This window comes from Ursus americanus, chromosome 19 (assembly GCF_024610735.1).
Source record: "Ursus americanus isolate L20-20 chromosome 19, mUrsAme1.1.p, whole genome shotgun sequence".
NCBI lineage: Eukaryota > Metazoa > Chordata > Mammalia > Carnivora > Ursidae > Ursus > Ursus americanus.
Genome location: NC_142145.1, coordinates 16,407,147 through 16,431,619, shown reverse-complemented (window position 1 = coordinate 16,431,619; position 24,473 = coordinate 16,407,147). Strand labels below are relative to the sequence as shown.

At 41.2% G+C, this 24,473-nt stretch overlaps 2 protein-coding genes across 22 annotated transcripts in view; one reads left to right on the top strand and one right to left on the bottom strand.

The window, feature by feature from the left end:
- The window catches only part of ALPK2 (alpha kinase 2), a 124,873-nt gene extending 111,601 nt beyond the window's left edge, over nt 1–13,272 (bottom strand). For 2 of the 4 annotated variants that reach the window (XR_006778214.2, XM_087869774.1), the window contains exon 1: nt 12,178–12,310. The gene's annotated coding sequence lies outside the window, so the exon portion shown is untranslated. Of the gene's footprint in view, nt 1–12,177; nt 12,311–13,135 lie in introns of those variants that run through there. The other 2 variants (XM_087869773.1, XM_045790184.2) reach the window with 2 other exon arrangements.
- The window catches only part of LOC148108461 (uncharacterized), a 69,915-nt gene that overhangs the window by 37,399 nt on the left and 8,043 nt on the right, over nt 1–24,473 (top strand). For 2 of the 18 annotated variants that reach the window (XR_015727600.1, XR_015727604.1), the window contains 3 exons: nt 335–422; nt 7,336–9,550; nt 11,581–12,183. Coding sequence is in view for 3 of the 18 variants with exons in the window: in XM_087869775.1 (XP_087725901.1) it covers nt 402–422; nt 7,336–7,373; nt 7,452–7,503; nt 9,451–9,550; nt 19,072–19,155 (295 nt within the window). In the remaining 15 variants the exon portion in view is untranslated. Of the gene's footprint in view, nt 1–334; nt 423–7,335; nt 9,551–11,580; nt 12,184–16,808; nt 19,314–24,473 lie in introns of those variants that run through there. The other 16 variants (XR_015727592.1, XR_015727598.1, XM_087869775.1 and 13 more) reach the window with 16 other exon arrangements.

The following is a 24,473-nucleotide window of genomic DNA, read 5'->3' as shown; positions in this document are numbered from 1 at the left end:
ACACTCTTTAATAAAGACTTGAATTGCATTTCCGGTGGATTTTGGTTATAGGGCATTTTCAATTCAGCTGTGCAGAAATTGGACTCCATGGGGTCTGTGGTTAACAGGTGTTATGTTTAAAAGCATCATAAGCCCCTCTCGGTCTAGATGGTAGTTAGTTGTACAGAACGGAAAGAAACTCCATCTGCAAGACGGCAAATAGACACCTCCACTCCAGATTACGTATGTTTGGTGGTTAATGGTTCCGATTGGTATAAAAAGGCCAGATTTGACATGTATGACTATTTACTTAGCACTCACAGAACTGTCTAATGGAAAAACTGCTCTCAACTAGGTTGAAAGAAGTCTCAAACACAAAAACCTCCAAAGGACAACTTTTATGGTAGCCACCTTGAGCAAGGATGATGTTTAGAGAAGACGTGGTGAGTGTGGCTGAATTACTGCATGAATAGATGACTAAGCCAGAATGAGCGCAGGTCCCACAGTACGCAAAGAACCAAGAAAATGAGTGGCAACATGCTGTCCTTTCACTGCTGAGGAAATGCTGCCTCCCCCCCCCCCCCCCGCCATAAACATGCGTAGAAAGAAGCAGCTTTTTGGTTAACGCCCGTGTGTTTGCTTATCCATCTCAGAGGTTTGAGCAGGTGATGGGAGCTAGAGCTGTGGATTTGACTTGAGATAAAAGCTGATATTTCTCAGTATTATCGAACAAACAATGTTAGGGCTAAATGTAAACATAAGGCATTACGAATGGAACCCAAATCCAATTTAAAATTTCTTATGGTATTTCACAACTGAAAGTGCAAGTTATATTTGTGACCTCATCTACTGTTTTAACTCAATATAAAATATAGAACAAGCGTGGGCAAACAGATAAAAGTATAGCTTCAGAAAGAGAGGGGGAGGAGAGGAGAGAGGAGAGGAGGGGAGGGGAGGGCATGGGAGGGGAGGGGAGGGAAAGGGCATGGGAGGGGAGGGGAAGGGAAGGGAAGGGAAGGGAAGGGAAGGAAAGGAAAGGAAAGGAAAGGAAAGGAAAGGAAAGGAAAGGAAAGGAAAGGAAGAGGAGGGGAGGGGAGGGGAGGGAAGGGAAGGGAAGGGAAGGGAAGGGAAGGAAAGGAAAGGAAAGGAAAGGAAAGGAAAGGAAAGGAAAAGGAAAGGAAGAGGAGGGGAGGGGGAGGGAAGGGAAAAAAGAGAGAGGAAAGGAGGGAGGGAGGAAGGAAGAAAAAAAAGGCAAGAGAAAGAGACATAGAGAGTCAGACTTAGAATTATCCTCCAAATAAAGATATTTGGGGTATTTATTGCTGGTCTGGTAAATTTCCCAAAGATGAGAACCCTGCAATTTACATATCTAATATCCCCAGTTAGTATATCGATTGGACACGGCACATAGGTAGGTTTTACTACCCAAGAAAAGCAGTGGAGGAGGAGTCAGAAGTTCCAGTTCCAACATACCCATTTATCACTTTTGAGTGGCAACATAGCACAGGTGGTTAAGAGCTCCAGAGCCAGACCCCCTGGGTTGACATTCCGCCTGTACTCCTTACCAGCACTGTCAATAAGTGTGTCATAGCCCCTCTGTGCCTCAGCTTCCTCATCTCTAAAATGGTCTATACGTCATAGGTTGTTATAAAGATCAAATGAGTTATTGCCTGTAACGCACTTAGTACAGCTCCTGGCACAAAAGTAAGCACTCGGTAAATGTTCGCACTAATTACTGAAAAAAAAATGCAGCTTCAGTTGAGCCCATCTGACTGGCAGCGAGGCTGAGGGCTCTGCGACACTTTTTTTTTAAAACAGCTTTAATGAGATATAGTTCGCATGCCATATAATTCACTCATTTACAGTGTACAATTCGGGGGCTTTCTATATATTCAGAGTTGTGCGATCATCACCACAATTTTAGAACATTCTCATTTCCCCAAAAAGAATCCCCCACTCCTTAGCTTTCAAGGCCTCATCTTCCCATCCCTCCACCCAAACACACACACACACAGCCCCAAGCAACCACTAACCTACTTTGTGTCTCTGGATTTGCCTATTCTGGGCATTTCAGATAAACAGAATCAAATGCTACGGGGTCCTTTGTGACTGGCTTCTTTCTCTTAGCACGACATTTCCAAGGTTCATCTGTGTTGTAGCATGGGTCAGTATTCAGTCCTTTTTACACCATTCTGCAACCGTTCTTGGGAGCAGTAGTTGGGGCAGAAGGATGACTCCCCTGGCTCTCTACATTCCTAGGACGCTTATTCAGACAATTGGGAGGGCAGCAGGGGAAGGGCTCTAGAGGCTGGAAAACTCTCCCGATCACCAAGCATCATAGGACTGAGGACATAACCGAGGCTTTGTCACTTGTCAGGGACAAATCTACATCTAGCTCTGCCACTTACCTGATCAAAGTTCTTCTTCGATAAAAGGAGACAATGCTAATGTTCTAAGGATTAGAATAATCCCTACATAAATGGCCTAAGGAAAATCTGCTACATAATTGGTTTTCAAGGTGATAATCAGTAGGCTTTAGGGAAAGACGTCACTTGGTTTCATCAATTTCCTTTTCTGCTGTGCGTTACCACAATAATTTTTTTTAAGTGATGTATCAATAGATGTCTGAACATCTCTCCTCGTGGAACATTCATCTGTAATCGTAATTTCAAGACACGGCTCCTCCCATTCCCATGCCAAGGGTCCACTGCTATGGGTAGAAGACGGAAGAAAGGACAAATCAAACTGCCAAGAAGAGTTGGGGTGACGCTGGGAACCTTATGTGTCATCTCTGACTCCTCCCCAGGTGACTGCTTCCTGACAGTGAAGTCCCACAGGTTACAACCCTGACAAACATGCTCTTTGACTCATAGAGACGGTGCAGTCACCACAGCGGTGCTGACTATAAAGGAGAGAGGACAGTTAAGTCAGGCTGTGGTTCATGTTTCGTGGCTTCTCTGAAGGTTAGAGCCCTTGAAGACAGATTTATCATTCTCTGCTAGATGTGGACAACCAGTATTGAATTACTGATACCAGCACAGGGGGCCATGGTAGTGTTCACAGACACCTTGAAGAGTAACATGCTAACTGGAAAGAGCACAAGAGTTGCGTGATTTTATTTTGTTTTGGTTTTGGGTTGGTTTTTGTCTTTTTTTTTTTTTTTTTTTAAAGCTGTGGCGTCCAGAACAAGATGCTTCTTTTTTTTTTTTTTTTAAGATTTTATTTATTTATTTGACAAAGAGAAAGAGAGCACAAGCAAGAGGAGCAGCAGAGGGAGAGAGAGAAGCAGGCTCTCCACTGAGCAGGGAGCCCGATGTGGGGCTCGATCCCAGGACTCCAGGATCATGACCTGAGCTGAAGGCAGATCCTTAACTGACTGAGTCACCCAGGTGCTCCCAAGCTGCTTCCTTTAAAAAAAAAAAAAAAATTGGTTTACTTTTAATTATACAGATTCTAAATGCTTATGTTTGTATTTGTAAAAATACATATAAAGGCAAAATCTCCCACATGTACTACCACTCCATCTCAGTACCTTCTCAAGAGGAAGGGTTTGCTAGACTTTCAGGCATTTTTCTATTCATGTACGTATAACATCTTCTAAATATATATATATAATATTTACATTTTATACTATTATATATGTATATATAAATACATATATATAATCTCTATCCATGTATGTATATAGCCATCTAAATATACATATATAATTTTGTTGCATGCATGTCATTAAATTGTGTATACTTCCCAGGCAGTTGGCTTATCTTACTTAGTAATAAGCATTGGCAGTCTTCCAACGTCAATCCAATCCATAAAGGGAGGCATCATTTTTTAAACACTGCTCAGCGATATCAATATTGCATAGCATGGCAATTCCAGGCTTAATCTGTGTGTTCTTGTGTTGGTGACATAGAGCCAGGTTGGAGTTTTTTACACTTACAAAATGTGTCTCAAAAAAAAAAAAAACAAAAAAACCCAAACCCGTCCTGCTACATGCTTCCTTGGGCACATAAGTGGTTCTCGACACTAAATACCATGAAACGAAATTGTTGAATAAGACTGCATTCACATATTCTATTTTGATAGATACTCCAAAATGGACAGGGCCCTTAACAGAGTAGTAGAAGGATGTGGTGATGAAAGGCCGGGTTCCTGAGTTCAAATCTTAGCTCTGCCACTTCCCAGCTCACCTTTGCTCTATCGACATTCTTCATATGTGAAACTAAGATCATCGCAGTATCTACTTTATCTCATTGTTAGGAAAATGAAGTGAGTATGTATAAAGCTCTTCTAGATGGTAGAGTAAAGAACTCTGTAAGTGTTAGCTGCTCTCAGAAGCTTTGGGCTTAACATCAGTAAAATTACCCAAGTACCTTCCTCTTAAATTAGAGAACCGACCAGAGGTTACAGGAGAATTCTTTGAATATTTAGAGCCCTCAACTGACGCCAAGTTTTCTTTTGGCCAATCTGCCCCGTTCAGAGAGCCGCTGGTGTGGCTGCTGTCAGCAGGAAAGCTGCTGTCATCTGACAGGGTCAGGGAAGCAATCTCAGCCCACACGCAGATAACGGGCAACCGACTCCTCTGCTGCGGCAGGAAAGCCAGCTGTCAGAGTGCTTTCTCACTGGGGACAGGAGGGATTAGTTCTGATTACCCAGCCTAATCCAATGGCAATTGGGTTCATGCATGTGCCATCTGAGTTACTACCGATTTGGACGTCACGCCTACTATCCCATGTTAGTTAGAGAAGAGTACCCTCCCCAAAGATGGGTTCCAGGAATTTGGGGAGATGAGTGGGAAGCAGGCAAACCAGGCAGGGAGAGGGACAATTAACATGTCTTGGTTACCTTCTAAGTGTCAGCCCCCAGGCTGGACACTTCAGAGACATTACCACATTTAATCCTCACAGCAAAACTGACAAGGTAGGTTTCTTGCCCATTTCACAGATAATGACTTGAAAACCTAGGGTAACTTTGAAAGCATTGATGTAACAAACTTAATTCCTCGCTACCTACAAGTGACAGTGTCCAGGTTTGTTGGAGCACAAGCACTGTTTTCTTTCTTGGCTGTGATTTTAGGGTTGTGTGTGTGAAATAGAGTCAAGAAAAGATGCTCAATATCATTAGTCATTATGGAAATTCAAAGTAAAACCAAAATGAATGAGATAGCATTTCACAACCACTGAAATAGTTATAACAGGATAGGCAGCCAAATGTGGGCAAGGCTATGGAGAAAACCCTCAAGCAAGGCTGGTGGGAATGTAAGATAGTACAGACACTTTGGAAGACAGTTTGGCAGTTCCTGAAAAAGGTAAACGGGAATTGAACAAAAGTCTCAGAAATTCCATTCCTAGGTATCTACCCAAGCGAAATGAAGACATATATCCACAGAAAAACTTGCATATAAATGTCTTAACAGGATTATTCATAATAACCTAAAATTGGCAATAACCTAAATGTCCATTGGGAACAACCTAAATGTCTAACAAGTGAATAGACAGACAATGGGATAAAGCCATACCATAGAACACTGTGGAGCAGTAAACAGGAGCAAACTGGGATACATGGTACAGTATGGATAAGCCTCAAAACATTCCCATGAAAGCAGCCAGACACAAGAGACCATATATTGTAAAATTTCATTTATATGAGATGTCCAAAAGAAGCTACAGGGACCAAAAGTAGATTCGTGGTTGCTGGAGATGGAGGCAGTGGGGAAAACACTGATTAATAATAAATGTGCATGGGGGCGCCTGGGTGGCTCAGTGGGTTAAGCAACCAACTCTTGATCTCAGCTCAGGTCTTGATCAGATTGTGAGTTTGGGGCCTGCATTGGGCTCCACGCTGGGTGTGGAGCCTACTTTAACAAACAAACAAACAAACAAACAAATAAATAAATATTATTGTTATTATAAATGTGCATAAGGGATCTTTTTGGGGTGATGAAAATGTTCTAAAATGATCAATGGTGATGGTTGTACAACTTGATAAATTTACTAAAAACATCACTGAATCAAACACTTAGAACAGGTGAATTATAGGGGTGTGGGGTGAGTGAGAAAAAAAAGAAAAGGTAAATTATACAATATGCAATATATGCCTCAATAAAGTTAATTTTTAAAATAGAGACAAGAAGGAGACAAACATTTCATAAGCACATACTGCGTTCATTGCGGCCTTACTTGTGATAGCAAAAGTTTGCAAGCAACCAAATGTCCAGCAGTAGCAATAGGGTTACAGTTAATCTGTTGAATAGAATTTTCTATTTTTAATAGCAATGGGCATTAAAAATGAATAAGGAAGGGGCGCCTGGGTGGCACAGCGGATAAGCGTCTGCCTTCGGCTCAGGGCGTGATCCTGGCGTTATGGGATCGAGCCCCACATCAGGCTCCTCTGCTATGAGCCTGCTTCTTCCTCTCCCACTCCCCCTGCTTGTGTTCCCTCTCTCGCTGGCTGTCTCTATCTCTGTCAAATAAATAAATAAAATCTTAAAAAAATAAAATAAAAATGAATAAGGCAGGTCTGTATGCATGGATATGAAATAATCTCCAAGATAGATTGTTCAGTAAAATAAAATATAGAAGGGAGTGTAGAGTATGTTATCACTTGTATAAGCAAAAAAAGACGACTATTCTGATATGCTTATTTATACACATAATGATTCTAAAACACACAAGAAACTGGTAATGTAGTTGCCACTGGGAGGAGGCCCAAGTATCTAAGGAAAGGGGGGTGTGGAGCCTGTTAAGGACAGTGATTGTCTCTGCAGATCCTTTTGGATAAGTTAAATTTATAGAAGTTACCTAATAAACACCATTTAACTTTTAAATATTAATAGTGAGCAACTCTGTGTGCCTGACAGTGTGCCTGGCACATATCTGTGCTGACCACTGAGCTGTAGCGGCTGCTTGCTCTGCATTCAGAATTTGCTCGAACTTTTTTTTAGATAGAATAGAGTCTCTCCACTGCTACTTCTCTCCTCTGCTACTTAAAATCTATGACAGTTTCCAATTCTTTAGGGGAGGGCTAAAACAAAGAGCTCAAGGTTAAATGAAACATGAGGGAGTTTAGTACCTCCCTGATTTTACAATTGAAAAAATGCCCCTGAAACAGGTGGCTCGAGTGACTTTTCCAAGGTCACACCGCTTGTTAGTGGCAGAGCCCATGATTCTTGATTCTGATTTTCATCCCACTCTGTTCAGAGGATATATTCCTTTGCTGGGCTTATCCTTGTCCTCTCTTAGGATAAAGACAGGGTAGAAAGGAAAGATCATGATGCTATCAATGTACAGAACATGACAGTGTTGTTAATGAGACCAACTGCCATGTATTGACTGGTTAATATCACTTTGGTTTCAGGTTGAACGTGGTGGGCTGAAGGCTGTGCGCTATCCAGGGTGTGTCATCAGAGTCCTCACTGTGTTGTGAAGAAACCCTTTCTCTGGTTCCTCCTCTCATCCTCTGCTTTCTCCTAGGCTCCCTGTGTCCGTCTTTGGAGAGAATGTCTATTTTAAATTGGACCAAGAGGTGTGCAATTTCAGGCATCTGCAGATAGGCGAGCACCTGGGAAAAGTTATCTCCCCTTCTGTCCCCTCCCTGCCTGGAAGGGGGATGGGGTGCTGGGGGAGTCCCACCGTCACTTCCGCCACCTTCATCCACCATCCTTCCCCCAGCCAGTCAGACGGTCTCAGGAGAAAACTTTGTGTCTTTGCCTCCACTTGCCTTGTTTTCTTTTCTTTTTTTTTAAGATTTATTTATTTGACAGAGATAGAGACAGCCAGCGAGAGAGGGAACACAGGCAGGGGGAGTGGGAGAGGAAGAAGCAGGCTCCCAGCAGAGGAGCCTGATGTGGGGCTCGATCCGGTAACGCTGGGATCACGCCCTGAGCCGAAGGCAGATGCTTAACCGCTGTGCCACCCAGGCGCCCCGACTTGCCTTGTTTTCTTAAAAATTATTTTTTATCATTCATTATTGAATTGTTTTTAGTAAAGTGTGCCTTAGAGATAAGGAGCACCACCCCCAGCAAACTAGAGGAGTAGTACTTTATCCGTTAATTCACTGCATTCAAACACAGGATTCTTCCGTGGGAGATTCTTCTAATTTGTTTGGACTGGAGTTTAAAGCAGGCCCATCCTAAACCTGTAAAGTATGCACGCTGCCCGTGACTAACCTCGTGACTAAGGGAAGAGATCGTTTGGCTTTAGAGTATATCCCAGACCTGCTAGACTGGCCATTTCCCTTGTCCTCCTAACTGCATTTCCCATCACTCAAGCCTGGGGACGATGTACGGGACCTCGCCCTTCCTGCTTCATGGGCCCTGATTGGTCCAAGTTAGTCAAGTACTCGTGCTCGGTGATTGGCTTATTCACCTAATTCTAAACCAATCAGCACGCGGCTCTCTCCAGAAAGTGGTTCAGGGGCGATCCAATCAGTGCAAAGCTTATGTCTTTCACTGTGTCCTGTAAACAGGAAAAAGAACGCGTGCGGAGCCCAGGGGAGGGTACCACTTGAGACTGTGGAAAGCCGGCCCGAGGTTGAAACCAAAGCACAAAGAGCAGAGTCTCCAGAAACGCAGAGAACCAGAACCGGGGTCCTGACCGAACTCCTGGACTTTTCAGTTGTGTGAGCAATACATAGCCGCTGTTGCTGTTGTTTAAGCTAGTTTGAGTTGATTTTTGATTGTTACTTCTCGAAAGCCTACCAAAGCATCCATACCTTCCCCTGCCTGGCCCATGGTGGGCCTGAAATTCCTACCACTGGCCCTCCATTCCACATCTCCGTGTCGGACATGCCTTCGCCAAACTACAGGCAGAAGGGAAGGATTTAAGCTTAGACAGCTTATTCAAAGAATGCTTCTCCAAGAAAGTTCTGGGGACGCCTAACAACACGAATTTCTGAGCTCCATTTGCATTTACCTCCTGCCGTTATGCCCTTTTCGCTTTTTGTTGTTGTTTACACAGAAAGACCACCTTCCATCTGGTTCTTATGTCCAATCCCACCAGTTTTCAAACCCCAGCTCAAGTGCTAGCTTGTCCCTGAAGCCTCCGCTGACAGCCTCCACTGGAAAAAGAACCAGCCCCCTCCCAAATGGTGGACCACTCACCTCAGTGTGCCCGGCCCACACTCAGTATCCCCCCGCAGACACACTCCATTGTGAGATGTTTGCCTGCAAGACAACTCCTAGGTTTATCTTCTGTATTCACCCCAACTCTCTCATATTGTGGCTGGGCCTTCCACATCTCTTGAGGAGGCAAGTTTAGTGATTGAAAAGAATAGGTTTTCCTTAGGAATTACAGGCCAAAGAAATGGCTAAAGCAATGGTTCTCAGGTGTGGTCCCCGGACCACAAGATCAGCATCACCTGGGGACTTGTCAGAACTGCAAATTCTAGGGACTTTCAGAACCAAAAACTCTGGGGGTGGTACCCAGTAGCCTGCGTTTTAACAAGCTCTCCGGATTCTGTTGCACTTTAAAGTTTGAAAACCACGGACTGGAGGAAAATCTTAAACTACTGACTGAGGAGCAAATGAGCCTGGTTATCCAACAGCAGGACTGGAGACCAAGTGAAGATCGAGGTGAGTTGTGGGTCCTTATCTCTAATGTAGGTTGGGCATTTATTCTTTCCTTTTTGCCAACCCTAAGATGACATGCATACTTTCTCCCAAGTTTCTTTACATTTCTGAATTTCTAGATTTCCTTTTTGGCAGAATTAAACCCAGCATAACAGGGTTCCTTGTAAACCTGTCAGTAGCTGAAGCAAAGAATTTATCAAGCTATTCTGATGTGCCTGGGCAAAAGCTGTGGCGTAGCTCAGTAAAAGTGCAATAATAAAGATGTGGATGACATTCTTTGGAGCTGGCCCATGAGGCCTCCTTGTGACCCTTGTCTGCTCTGTCCCTCTGTGCCTGACACGCCCTCAGTCCAGAACAAGGAAGCACCCCATTCATTAGGCACTTTCATCAATGACCTTGAAATTCCAGCCATGTCTCCTGAAATGCCCACCCAGCTACTCTCTCTGCTCAGCAACCCCATGGCTAGCCCATTTCAAAGTGTTCTCGCATGCCCTTGCTCCACTACGCCTCTGTCTAAGCAAAACGGGAATCAGTGCAAGGCACAACTAGAATCTTTGAGGAAACACTGGACTTGTGCCTTCACTTTCATAATAATCACAGAGATATCACCTTGTATGCATAGAATTAACTTTACCCTCCATTCCTATGGATTATGAGAACTCATATTTAAATATGGTACTGATATATACTAAAAAGTATCACATCAGATGATGCTGAGAAATCTCTACCTCTCCTTTATAATAATACACCATCAACCATTTTCAAACAAAAAAGTTTTTCTCATTTATTGCAGATGCTTTCTAAAATATAATCCTCTTTTGTTTTGCTCTCAAACACACTGTTTTTAAGTACAGAAGATACCCCCCAAAAATCTAATTTCCTATGTTATTTTTGTTTAATCATGGCACCAATGTCAAAAATGTGTACTTTCCACTACTTTAATAGTTTATATTATGAAAGCATTCGGAAGTTTTAGCAAAAAAAAGAGAGAGAAGTTTTTTTAATTAACCAAGGAGAAGAACTGGCCTTTGGGGAGAAGCTAGGATGTGACCGATACCTTAGGTGTATTCACTCGTGTCCCCATCACTCCTGTCAGGGTGGCTATTGCTATCTTCATTTTATAGAGGAGAACACTGGAGTTCAGACAAGCTGGAAAACTGTGCTAGAGTCAGGATTTGACTGGAAATCTGCCCCTAGAGCCTGGACTTGACTCGGCACCCCCTGCTTCCCCTGCACCTCCACCCAGATTAGAACATCCACTGTTTCCTCCTTGCATCGGCCAATATACGTGTAGGTGTGCGTGGGGCGCTTCAAAACAAATTAGATGGGGGCGGGGGGGGGAGAGGAATTTTTGTAGGTGACAAAAAACAGGAATTCCACCCGACCTAAAAGTCTTCCCCAGATTGTGAATGTTTTGCAGTAACTTCAAAAGAACAGTGTAATTTGGCACCAAATTTGTTTTAATTTGTTTTAAATCCTAATTTCCAAGATCTGAACATGCTTCTTGACCATCAGTGCCTGTTAATACGGGATTTGTTAATTTGTTGATTCAGAAGGTCACTCACAACATCCTGCATTTTGGTTCAGAAGCCTCCCAGCAAAGCACCTCATTCAATTTACCCTTAGCTGGTATGCTGAAAAAAACATCTCTTACCATTCCTGGTTACTTAAGCTTCAAAAATGAAGGATACCTTTCCTTAAGGAAAAGGTTGGAGAAGGGAAATATTAGAGCAGAAGCAGCTCTAAATGCTGTTCTTGCTTTTATCTATTTTTAAATGATTGCCAGATGTCTGTAACTGGCACCCTTAATCAGTGGATTTCAAGTTTAGATGTGTTCATCAAAACACAATGTTAGCAGTGCCATTTTATCGATGGATTTTCTTGATTGACTCTTTGCCTTAGATTTTTAAAGAATCTGTTTAACCACTGGAGTACAATGTCATGCTTATAGTTAACAATACTGTATTTAACACTTTAAAATTCATCAGGAGTGTAGATGTCTTACCTCAGGGTTTTGTTTTGTTTTTTTAAAGGGAAAGGAGAGGAAAGCCAATCTATTTAATGACTCGATGAATGTCTGCATCAGCCCTTTTGAAATGCCCGACAGCTTTCCAGCAATCTGCATTCCGGGTATCCTTCTGTGTCCACCCAGAAAGTGGGGATTTTCAGTCATTCATATAATCCAAGCAATAACTTTTAACTAAAATACTCAAATATTTCGGGCAAAAGGATCTGGGGCCTGAGTTACCTGGATAATTACTTCAATTTTTCATGTTACTTTGTAAAGCCTTTGCAAATCACTCCTTCGAGTCATTCTATGTGTTCATTTTCTCTAAGTGTTGAGATAGCCCTGATGTGAAAGAGTCTATTTTAATTCCTGTCTGGCCAAAATAAACAGACATGAAAAATAATCATTTCCAAAAAAGGGTCTGAATGGACCTAAACTACAAATGATAATTTGGCCACTTTAAAACCCTAGATAGCCAAATATGCCAGATAGCCCCTCCTTGTTCCCTCCTGGTCTATTTCATAAGGAAATCATCGGCTTTGTTCCTTCTTGCAGAAAATGCAAACACCTATATATTAAAGCACAGCCATTCCTTAGTAAGAACCAAAGTCTGGATACTTACTTTTCAATACCTTTTGTCCAAGAGACGTGATAGGAGGGCTGGCTCGGCTGTGGGCTCCCCAGGCTGTGTGGGAGGTATTGATTGGGTGTCCCTGCTCCTGGGACTGGGGATTCAGAGGAGTGACAGGGTTCAGGGTCTTTTCCACGTTCAGGTCAAAGCACAGTTGGGTCTGTTTCCAGAAAAGCTCCTATCTTCCTAAGAGGGAAAATTCCATGCCCGGGGAAGTTCTGGAAGAAGACATTTTTTCCCTGCCCTTGAATGAACTAGGTCATTGCTGAAGCTGGAGAATATTTTTTAGCATCGCTGTGATGAAACTTGAGGGCTGTTTCTGCAGGAGGTGTGACACTTGTTGACGCCGCCGGGGAGGCCCTGGCAGAGGGGCCTGGTGAAATGCAGCTCCAGTGAGCTGACAAAATGCAGACGAGCTGTCCCTGAGGCTCGGGACACTGAGGGCTGCTCTGCAGGGCTGTGCGGGACCTCAAGTTTAGTGGCTTGCCTCTTAGAAAAGCAGAATCTTGCTGTCTGATAAAGTCTCTGAGGCCGGAGTAAGACCAGCAGTTCTCATACCAAGAACACCAGGCATCTGAAGTGCACATAGGAAACCCGTGGAGGGGGTTGAGGGGGTGGAGGGGAGGTGAAAAGAGGAGGCATTATGTTGTTCGTTTAGAACTGGTATTACCGTTGTTCTGTGAAGTTCTCTGAGAAACGCAGAAGCCACAGCAAGGCAGGATCCACCCTCCTCCCTCCTCCCCTCACAGTCCTCCCCCCATACCTCCCTCCCCCCTCTCAGTCTCTCTCTCTCTCTCTCTCACATACACACACACACACACACACACGCACACACACATTTTCTCTCTTCCTATTTTGACTATAGTAGTAAGAAGAGAAGAGAGGAAGAACACTGTAGAAGAAATACCACAAATCCGTCAAATTGTCAAGAATTGTTCTTGTTACATACCAAAGTAGAATCTGTCACGCGGGCATTTCTTTTATTGAATTTTGTCCAAATCAAGACAGAAGATAAAAAATCCAGAAGTATTCTTCTGTAACTACTTTGCCTCTCTGGAAAAGTATGTGCCACACCTGGAAACAGACAGCTTGGAAAGAAACTTCTTAGGACACTCACAGAGACAGCTAAAATTAGCAGCTCTGAGTGGGTGACTTTGAAAGGGACATAACTGGATATATTCACTCTGTACTGGGCAGTATAATCCTCAAAAGCAGATTGTTCTTACATAGCACAGTGTGTACATCAAAAACTATTAAATATCAAGAAGTATGCGGTTGATGTGTTCTATTTCTCCATTTTATCTTCATGTGAGAAGAAAGATATTGAAAACCATGAGACTCTAAAATAATGACTGTCTCTTTGGGACCACATCTATAAAATGCAGCCGGATCCAGAATTTACCACCCCTTGGTGACGGTGGGCATCAGCTGGTTTTATTTAAAGCTGGATGCTCTTCATAGAGGCTCTTTCCAAGTAAAAGGAGAGAACATTAGTTAAGAGAGCAGATAAGAGGAAGGTGTGATGATAAAAAATAAATAAAAGTTATCACACAGCAGCAGGATAGGATAAAGACAAAAGGGTATCAATATCCCAGTGCAGTAGACAGACGGGTATGGTCGCGAAAGAATTGTTGCCTGGGAGTTCTTAAATGAAAAAGTTGACGCTCATTATGAAACTTGCTTTTATTCCCAGCAAACAGTCTGAAAGATGGACTCCCTCAGCGCCTAGTAAAATAAATTTAAGGAGCAGAGGATTAAATATATATATATAATATAATATAATATAATATAATATAATATAATATAATATAATATAATATAATATAATATTATATATATATACATATATTAGATTTGCCTATATGTTTTATTCATCTCATTAACCTGCAGCCATAGAATTTCTGTTTTAATCTAGGGTTTGGGGAGCAGGAATAAAAGACAATCAGAAACAGGCCTTGGGATTAAACTCAATGAGGCCAGGACACTGTTCTGAATTTTCTGTGATTATTCAGAGGAGGGGATGGAAGGTTTAAGGTGTTGAAGAGAAAAAGGAGGGCATATATGTGTGCCCCTTCAATAGCATCAAAAAATACCTGAGTTTGTGATTAAAAATGAAGACCTAAATACGTGTAGCATCATTCCAGGTAAGGTAGTATGGCATATAAGAAAATATGTGTAAGTTATCTGTTTTTCCGAAGCTAGAGGAGGAAAAACAAAACCCTCCCTTTGTAAGGGGATTGTCCATTCATAGAGCAGAGCTGGAAATGTATTTTTTATCGGATGTCTTTTAATTGCTTCTCTCAAAGGCCTTTGGGCCTTTGTTATTTTCTTGGTTTCTCAAATGAATGGGTGCCTCACAATTCCTTGGCTACTCTAGGCTTGCTGGGGACCAGATCTAGTCAGTTCCCAACTAATCTGAATCTTTAAAGCCAATTCATTAGGTTCTCAAGCTGCTTTTCACTCCCATAAATTGGGCTTGAATTGGTATGTGAGGAGTTTATCTGCTCATTTTATCCCTCCTGGCAGAGAAGGCCCTCAAATGTTCGTGTCTAATGGTACGAGTGATGAATGCCCTTTCCAGCAGAGCACATTCTTGGCGGAGGCTTGGTACCAATCACATGTCAGGTCAGATCAGATTTTCTGCCAGGGTCCTTGGGCCAAGCTGGAGCTGAGACAGCCACTCCAGCTTCAGGGCACAGTCAATGTTTGGGGAGAGTCCCCCACTACTGAGAACATCAGCTTGGGTTCCCTCTCTCAGCAGTCCATCCCTACCCAGGGCCCGGGGGTTTCTGCACTGTGTGTGGCATCTTGCCCGGTGGACACGACCCGAATCCAACTCTTGCAACCTTCATTCAGTTCCCCGTATTGCCAATCAGGCAGGTCAACCCAACAGGCATTTTGATCCCTTAAGTACAGTGGCAACGGAAATATCAATGTAAATAGGACTGTGTTCTCTCACGATGTTTTTCGTACCAGGTAGCAGATAAAATTCTTCATGAGAATATGAAGTTTAAAAAATATTTGCAAAAGGGGCGCCTGGCTGGCCCACTCAGTGGAGCGTGTGACTCTTGATCTCGGGGTTTTGAGTTCAAGCCCCTTGCTGGGTGTAGAGATTACTTAAAGATAAAATCTTTATAAAAAATATTTGCAAAATAATTTTTAAAACGCAATTTTCTCAGAATTCATATATCCAAGAGGGGCTTTTTCAAATATATGAATGTTGTTTGGAAGTTAGATTTCACTTTCTCCCCAAGTCTCAAAATAATAAATAGGAATAGGTTCACAGAACACCTTACAGAAGTATTTAATCCATCATGTTCCCAAAGTACCCTATTTCAGCTTCACAAAACCAGAAGTATCAAAACTAGGGTAAAATTCAATTTAATTAAATTCAATTTAATTAAATACGAAAGTCTAAATATCCAGACTTCAACTTCCAAGATAAAATTTTGGCACAGTTTTAGTTTCATTTTAAAAACAGACAATAAAAAAGAAAAGCATTATAACTCTCGGAACAGGAGAAAAATTACAATTTTCATAAATTTGTATGCTAAGCCCTAAGCCCAATATCACAATTACTAAGTAAAATTAACTGGTTGAACAATGCATGGAAATTTAAATTCTAAAAAATATTTGTGTATGCTGTTTATACTATTTTATAAATTTTTTTCTTTTTAAGGCTTTACTTCTGATTATAAGAACAATATAAACTCTTTACTGAAAATTACATACCCCACTACCCAGAGATAGCCACCATTTTGACACATTTCCTTGGATCTCTTTTATTTTCCCTTTCTGGATGCTTATACAGTCAGAAAGCGACATTAGTGGGTGAAAAGTATGAACATTTTCAGGTTTTGAAACATATCGCCAAATAAAACGCTAGCGGTTATATTACATTTCCACCAGCAGGTCTGAGCCCGCCCATTTCACTGAGAGGGCAATGCCTGGCCCTAAGCACATCACTGAAAATGTCTGGCTAATCTAAGAAGCAAAACTGGCATTTTAATGTACATTTCTTAGATTACTAATAAGGTTTATTATTGTTTCATGAGTTCATTGGCCCTTTTACGGATTGTCTCTTTAATTTTTTTGGTCAACTTTGAGTATTTTCCTTTGGCACATATAAAAGCATTTCATACGTAATTTGCTGCAAATGGACCCAATCTTCCAATTTATGGCGTGCCCTTTTGTTTGTGAAGTTATGATATACAGAAGTTAGGAGTTCTTATTTACTAAAAATGATCTCGGGGTGAGGAAGGAAGGAGGAATTATTGTTTAATGAGTTCTGGGTTTCAGTCTTGCAAGATGAAAAAGTTCTGCAGTTCTCTTGCACAACAATGTGAATATACTTAACACTGCTGAGCTGCACACTTCGAAAAGGCAAATTTTGTTATTTTTTTAATGACAACAAAAAAGAAAACTATCTATTTCCTATGGTTTCTTCCTGGGCTTCTAAAGCCTCCATCCCTCCACACACTTACCCAGTATCCATGCTGCTACAGGCAGAGCAGAGAGTAAAGTTGGGTCTGAATCAAGCCTGTCCCCCTTTTTCATGTTATTTCATCTGTGCTAATGTCCTGGATCAGTTTGTGTCTTTTTCCTCAACCCAGATATCTAAGACTCTCGGGTTCCTTACTGCTGTATGGGCTTCCACCCTTTGCAACTAAGAGACTGATACAGATAGAATTTCGATTTGAAAACTAGATTTTCCCCCATTAAAAAAAATATATATGTATGGGGCGCCTGGGTGGCACAGCGGTTAAAGCGTCTGCCTTCGGCTCAGGGCGTGATCCCGGCGTTCCGGGATTGAGCCCCACATCAGGCTCCTCCTCTATGAGCCTGCTTCTTCCTCTCCCACTCCCCCTGCTTGTGTTCCCTCTCTCGCTGGCTGTCTCTATTTCTGTCAAATAAATAAATAAAATCTTTTAAAAAAAATATATATATATATATATGTATATATATATACACACACACATATATCTATAATGAAATGGGAGTTAAGACTTTTAACTGTGACTGAATAAAGAGGCTGGAAAATCTTCTCCCTCGAAAGCAACTATAAAGATGGATTATGCAAAAAATAAATAAATATGGATAATACAGACAAGCAGCCATTTTAGTGCTCTAGATATCAACCAAAGGCACGCAAAACTTTGAGAAGCACTTATGATTGAAAAAGTTCTCAATCTGGGACACTAACAATGAGTCTCTATGGCATTCTTGCCTGGACTTGCTCCCATTCCCCCACCCAGCTCCGAGGTCATGAAGGTTCTGCTAGGGCAGGCTGGGAGCATGAGCATTTTCTCTGCCATGGTCAAAGAGGACTCACTGGATTTGGAGCAGTGGAAAATACCCATACCCAGCCGTGTTAGCAATGGAAGTAACTCTTGGTAGCAGATGAGTGGAAAAGGCCAACAGCTCTACTAGCCTGAGAATGGGATTGGGGTTGTGGCAAGCATCTGTCTGGGTGAGGCTGCAGGCATGTGCAGTGGAGACCAGGGACGACCCAGCTATCCATCCACACATTCCCAGCATGCACAGAGGAGACATGAAAGGACCCAGCAGAAAGTAAGCATCGGGGCAGATTCAAACATGGCTAAAACTTTAATGTGTTCCCCTACACACACAGATACATTGGCAGAGGATGGAAGGTTTACTGGCTCAAGCTATTTGAGCGCAGCCTCTGTCCAATCATTAGCTGACATGAGGCTATACAGACACAGGAGTGACCGCTAGGAAGCCAAGCTTTAAAAAAATGTAAAGAGGGGCACCTGGGTGGCTCAGTCAGTTAAGTGTCTTACTCTTGATTTCGGCTCAAGTCATAATCTCAGGGCCATGAGATTGAGCCCCACACTGGGATCCATGCTAGGTGTGGAGCCTGCGTAAGATTCTTTCCCTCTCCCTCTGCCCCCCCACACTCATGGCTCCCACATGCTCACTCTCTCACTATAAAAAAAAAAAAAGGAAGGAAGGAAAAGAGAGCAAGAGAAAATTAAAGAAAACTGAATAGAAATATCTGTGTCCACACTTTAGGGTAGACAGATTTCATAGATTTATCTCAGGTAAGCTACTAAACTAACAAATAACCAAACAACAGCAACAACTTCTGTGTGCGTGTGGAGGGGGGAATGATTAGAATTCAGTTACCATACACACACACACACACACACACACACACACACACAAAAGAATTCAGTTACCACAATATATTATCTAAATTTTCAAGTTTTCCACAAAAAATTAGGAGACATGTAAAGAAATAGGACAGTGTAGTCTTACACAGGAAAAAAGTAATCAGTAGAAACTCAGTATTACCCTGACACCAAAACCAAAGATATCACAAGAAAATAAAACCAAAGACCAATGCCTTTCAAAAACATAACTGCAAAAATCCTTAACAAAATATTACCAACTGAAATGAGCAACATATGAAAAGGACTATATACCATGACCGACTAGGATTTATCCTACTAATGCAAGGATAGTTTAACGCCTGAAAGCCAATCAATGTAGTACACTGTTATAGTGTAAAAGACAAAACTACATGATCATCTCAACAGAGGCAGAAAAAACATTTGGTAAAATACAACATCCCTTCACGATAAAAACTCCCAGAAACTAGGAATAAAGGGCATCTACAAAATAAAACAAAAACCCACAGTTAAAATTTTACTTAATGGTGACAGAATTTCTATGATGATGATGATGATGATGATGATGATGATGATGATGATGATGATTTCCCTAATGTCAGGGGGTAATGAAGACATGACTCTTGCTACATCTATTCAACAGCGTACAGGAGGTTCTAGGCAGGGTAATAAAGAAAAAACATTAAAGCATCCATATTGGAAAAAAAAGTAAAACTGTCTTCTTTCACAGATGACAAGATCCTGTATGTAGTAAATCCCAAGGATTCAGCAGAAAAACCACAACTAATAAACAAGGATAGCAAAGTCATAAGATGTAAGTCAATATACAAAAATCAATTCTATTTCTATATACAAACAACAATTCAAAAATAAAATTAAGAAAATAATTCCATTCACAATAGTATCAATAACTTTTAATTCTAAACAAACTGAGGGTTGCTGGAGGGGAGGTGGATGGGGGATGGGGTAACTGGGTGATGGGCAGTTAAGGAGGGCACATTGATTGATGTAATGAGCACTGGGTGTTATATGCAATTGATGAATCACTAAATTCTACCCCTGACACTATTAATACACTATATGTTAACTAAACTGAATATAAATTTAAAAAATACTTAGAAATAAAAAGAAGACATGTATACTGAAAACTATAAAACACTGAAAAGAGAAAGTAAGAAATATTAAATAAGTGGAGAGACATTCCACATTTATGGACTGGGAGCCTCAGTATTGGCAAGGTTACAATTCTCCCCAAATTGATCTATATACAGCACAGTCCCCATCAAAATCCCAGAAGGATTTTTGTAGAAATTGATAAACTGATCCTAAAATTTATATGAAAATGCAATGGAATTTATATGGCCAAAATAATTTTGACAAAAATCAACAAAGTTGGAAGACTTATACTCTCTGATTTTAGAACTTACTAAGAAGTCACAGTAATCAAAACAGTGCAGTACTGCCACACTATCATATAGAGGGATAGTCTGTATAGATCTATCAGAATCGAGAATCCAGAAGTAAACCCTTACATTTATGTTAACTGATTTTTAGCAAAGGTACCAAGCTAATTCAACAAAGGAAAGAATAGTCTTTTCAATAAATGGTGCTGGGATGACTGGATATCCATATGCAAAAAATCCTGAACTTTGCAACTTAACCTCATACCACACACAAAAATTAACTCAAAATGGGGCGCCTGGGTGGCTCAGTCGTTAAGCGTCTGCCTTTGGCTCAGGGCGTGATCCTGGAGTTCTGGGATTGAGCCCCATGTCGGGCTCTTCCGCTGGGAGCCTGCTTCTTCCTCTCCCACCCCCCTGCTTGTGTTCCCTCTCTCACTGGCTCTCTCTCTCTCTGTCAAATGAATAAATAAAATCTTTAAAAAAAATTAACTCAAAATGGATCACAGGGGGCACCTGGGTAGCTCAATCGGCTGAGCATCTGACTCTAGATTTTGGCTTGGGGTCATGATCTTGAGGTCATGGGATTGAGTCCTCATCGGGCTCTGTCCTGGGAGTGGAGCCTGATTGGGATTCTTTCTCTCCCCCTCTCACTTCTCCCACCCCCACTCGTGCTCTTTCTCTCTCTCTCTTAAAAAAAAAAAAAAAAGGATCACAGACCTTCATGTAAGTAAATGCAACAATCATAAACTTCTAGAGGAAAACACAGGAGAAAATTGTGACGTTGGGTTATGTAAAGAGTTCTTATATCACTTGTCCTTTCCATTAAGCATGATCCATAAAAGTAAAAATTAGAAAATTGAATTTCATCAACATTAAAAACTCTTTTACTTCAAACGACATCATTACACACCATATATTGGAAGAAAATATTTGAAAATCATATATCTCATAAGGGACTCATATCCGGAATATATATATGTGTGTATGTGTATTTGCATACACACACACACACACACACACACACATTCAACAATAAACTGACAAATAATCCAATTAAATAGGCAAAAGACTTGAATAGACTTTTCACCAAAGAAAATATACAGATGGCTAATAAGCATATGCAAGGATGCTCAACATCATTAGTCGTTAGAGAAACACAAAGACCACAGTGAGATACGACTAGGCACCCAGTATGATGGCTATAACAAAAGAGACAGACAATACAAGCGTCCATGAGGATGTGAAAATATTGGAACCCTCTTACAATGCTGATGGGAATATAAAATGGCACAGCCAGTTGAGAAAACAGTTTGGCAATTTCTTAGAACATTAAATACGTCCTTATCATATAACCCAGTAATTCCACACCTGGGAATCTACCTATGAGAAATGAAAACACATGTCCCGACAAAATCCTGTATTCCAAAAACTAGAAACAATCCAAGTCCCTGTCAACGAGTGAATGGATAAAAAGTACGTCCATACATACAACAGAATACTATTCAACAACAAAGAAGAAAGGACAAACTGATAGATGCTATAACTTAGAAGAAACTCATATTGTGCTAAGTAAAAGAAGCTAAACACAAAGGACTACTTTTGAATTATTCCTTTTATATGAAATGTCCAAAAAAAGGCAAATTTATAGACACAGAAAACGTATCTGTGGTTTTCTAAGTCTAGAGGTGGGTGGGGGTTTAGCTGCAAAAGGCCATGCAAGGGGGTGCCTGGGTGTATCAGTCAGTTAAATGTCCAGCTTTTGGTTTCGACTCAGGTCATGATCTCAGCGTCCTGGGATCAAGCCCCACATGGGCTTCACACTCAGCAGAGACTCTGCTTGGGATTCTCTTCCTCTCCCTCTGCTCCTCCCCTACTCATGCATACGTGCTCACTCGCCCGCACTCTCTCTCTCTCAAATAAACAAACCTTTTTAAAACATGGATATGAGGGAACTTTTTGGAATGATGGAAATGCTCTAGAACTGGATGGTGGTAATGGTTACACAACTTTAGATATACTAAAAAGTATTGAATTGTACACTAACAGTGAAAGAATTTTATGTAAATTATACTTCAGTAAAGCTGCTTAAAAATAGACTGAAACAGTTAATGGATCCCTTGCCTATCCTTCTAAAACAATTTTTATTTGTACTTTATTATTTTTCAATTTTTCCCAGCTTTATTGAGGTATAATTTATATACGGTTTGCAAATATTTTCTCCTATTCTGTAGGTTGCCCTTTCACTCTGTTGATTGTTTCCCTGGCTGTACAGAGCTTTTTAGTTTGATGTAGTCTTTCTAGTGTATTTTTGCTTTTGTTGCCTGTGCTTTTGGTGTCGTATCCAAAAAAGCATTGCCCAGATCAATGTCAAGAAGTCTTTACCCTATGTTTTCTTCTAGGAATTTTATGGTTTCAGATCTTACATTCAAATCTTTAATCCATTTCAAGTTACTTTTTTTGTATAGTGACAGATAAGGGTCCAGTTTCATTCTTTTGCATGTGGAGATCCAGTTTTCCCAACACTGTCCTTCCCTCATTGTGTGTTCTGAGTGTCCTGGTCAAAGATTAGTTGATGGTACATGCATGAGTTTCTTTCTGGGCTTTCTATTCTGTTCCATTGGTCCGTGTGTCTGTTTTTGTGCCAATATCATACTCTTTTGATTACTATAGCTTTGTAATAGAGTTAAATCAAGACATGTGATGCCTCCAGCTTTTTTGTTCTTTCTCAAAATTGCTTTGGCTATTCAGGGTCTTTTGTGGTTCCATATGAATTTTAGGATTGTTTTTTCTGTTTCTTTAAAAAAAAATGTCCTTGGGATTTTTATAAAGACTGCATTGAGGGATGTCTGGCTGGCTCAGTCAGAAGAGCATGTGACTCTTGATCTTGCGGTCATGAGTTCGAGCCCCACATTGGGTGTAGAGATAACTTAAAAAGAAAAGCTTAAAAAAAAAAAAAAGATTGCATTGAATCTGTAGATCACTTTGGGTAGTGTGGACATTTTAACAATATTAGTTTTTCTAATCTGTGAACACAAGATGTCTTTCCATTTATTTGTGTCTGCTTTAATTGCTTTCATCATTGTTTTATAGTTTTCAGTGTACAAGTCTTTCATCTTCTTGATTAAATTTACTCATTAAGTATTTTATTTTGTTTGGTGCTCTTGTAAATGGAGTTGTTTCTTAACTTCCATTTCAGATAGTTCATTATTGGTGTATAGACATTCAACTGATCTTTATATGTTGATTTTGTATCCTGCAACTTTATTGAATTTGTTTATTCTAACAGCTGTGGGGGGGTTGTTTTTGTTTTTGTTTTGTTTTGTTTTTGAAGTATAAGATCACATTATCTGCAAACAGAGGTAATTTTCCTTCCTCCTTTCCAGTTTGGCTGCCTTTGACCTGACCTTTATTCTTGAGTCATGTCAAAAAGCATAGGACCTACTGGATAAACCTGTGACTTTGAATGATTACTTCGGATCTCAATTGCTATAAGCCCAAGAAACAGATACCTAGTGAATAAATTCTCCTGAACATGATAGTCCTCATGACAGATACCCAGAGAGCCAAAAGTCTAAGACAAGAATTATCACCAGCCACCTGGTGTGACACTTGCTCGTTTGACAGTGTCATTATGCCACTCTCTTATGCAACAGGGCAGCACATGAGCCTGTCCTCCAACAAACGTAAAGGTAGCAGGGGAAATGGTGTGCTCTAAAGGGACTCTGCAAAGGCCAGGAGAAAGAGCTCCTTGTGCTCCTTTACCTCATGTTACCTTCAGGGAGGTAGCTTTGCAGACCTGAATGCCCAAGATTCTGCATTAGTAACAGTATTTTTAAAAGCACAGTAAAACTTACATAATCTTAAATCAGGGTTTTGGCGAACTATTATGTTTCCTATTCCTACCACTTACTTTTATAGTTGCGTGGTCAATTAAGGGAGTAGTCAATTCTACCTAACTGATAAATGGGCAGGAAACATGCAAGATCCTTACCTAGAGCAAAATTTCACAAAAGAGGTTCCCTCCAAATCACAGCTTTCTGAAGCGGTCTACCCCTGTTGTCTTCTCTCCCTTTCTTGAACTCCAGAGTCCTGTCCAAGCTTCATGCAGTTCTATCCCTGCCTGTGTGTAGAAGATTCGAGTGGCTCAGTTCTGAGCTTAGTTTTACCAGCCCGGCAGACTCCCGTCTTTGCTGCCCCCATCAGAGGGCTTGTGACTACAGCCTTGAAAACATGGCTCTTCTTTCTATTTCACAGATACTTTTCTCATGAGGTGTCCAAATGGGTCTTCCCAAGGACACAAAGAGAACCTTCCTGCAGGGTGAAAAACTGTCCTCTCTGACCTGCAAATTGTGGCTGCATATGCTAGTAACACCATAACAGCCAGTTAACATTTGTGTTACACGGGCACTTCTCCATATGCATTTACTCGATGAGGGTTCATTCGAGTCCATCTTTTGCTGTCCAATTCCCCCCATCCTGAAGTGATGGGACCACAGCAGTAGCCCACCAGCCTCCTCCTTCCAGGTCTGTCACTGTCGCCACCACTTCCCAACACCACAGCCAACATCGGCTGAGGCTACCAGCCGACAGCCTTCAGACCAGTCTTCTAGAAACACTGTTGTTTTTCATATTTCTCCCTTGCCGATAAATCTTCAGTGACTCCCCATGGTTAATGGAATAAAGCTAAACCTCTCAGGTGGACATTCCCAAGTCCTCTATTGTCCTGTGA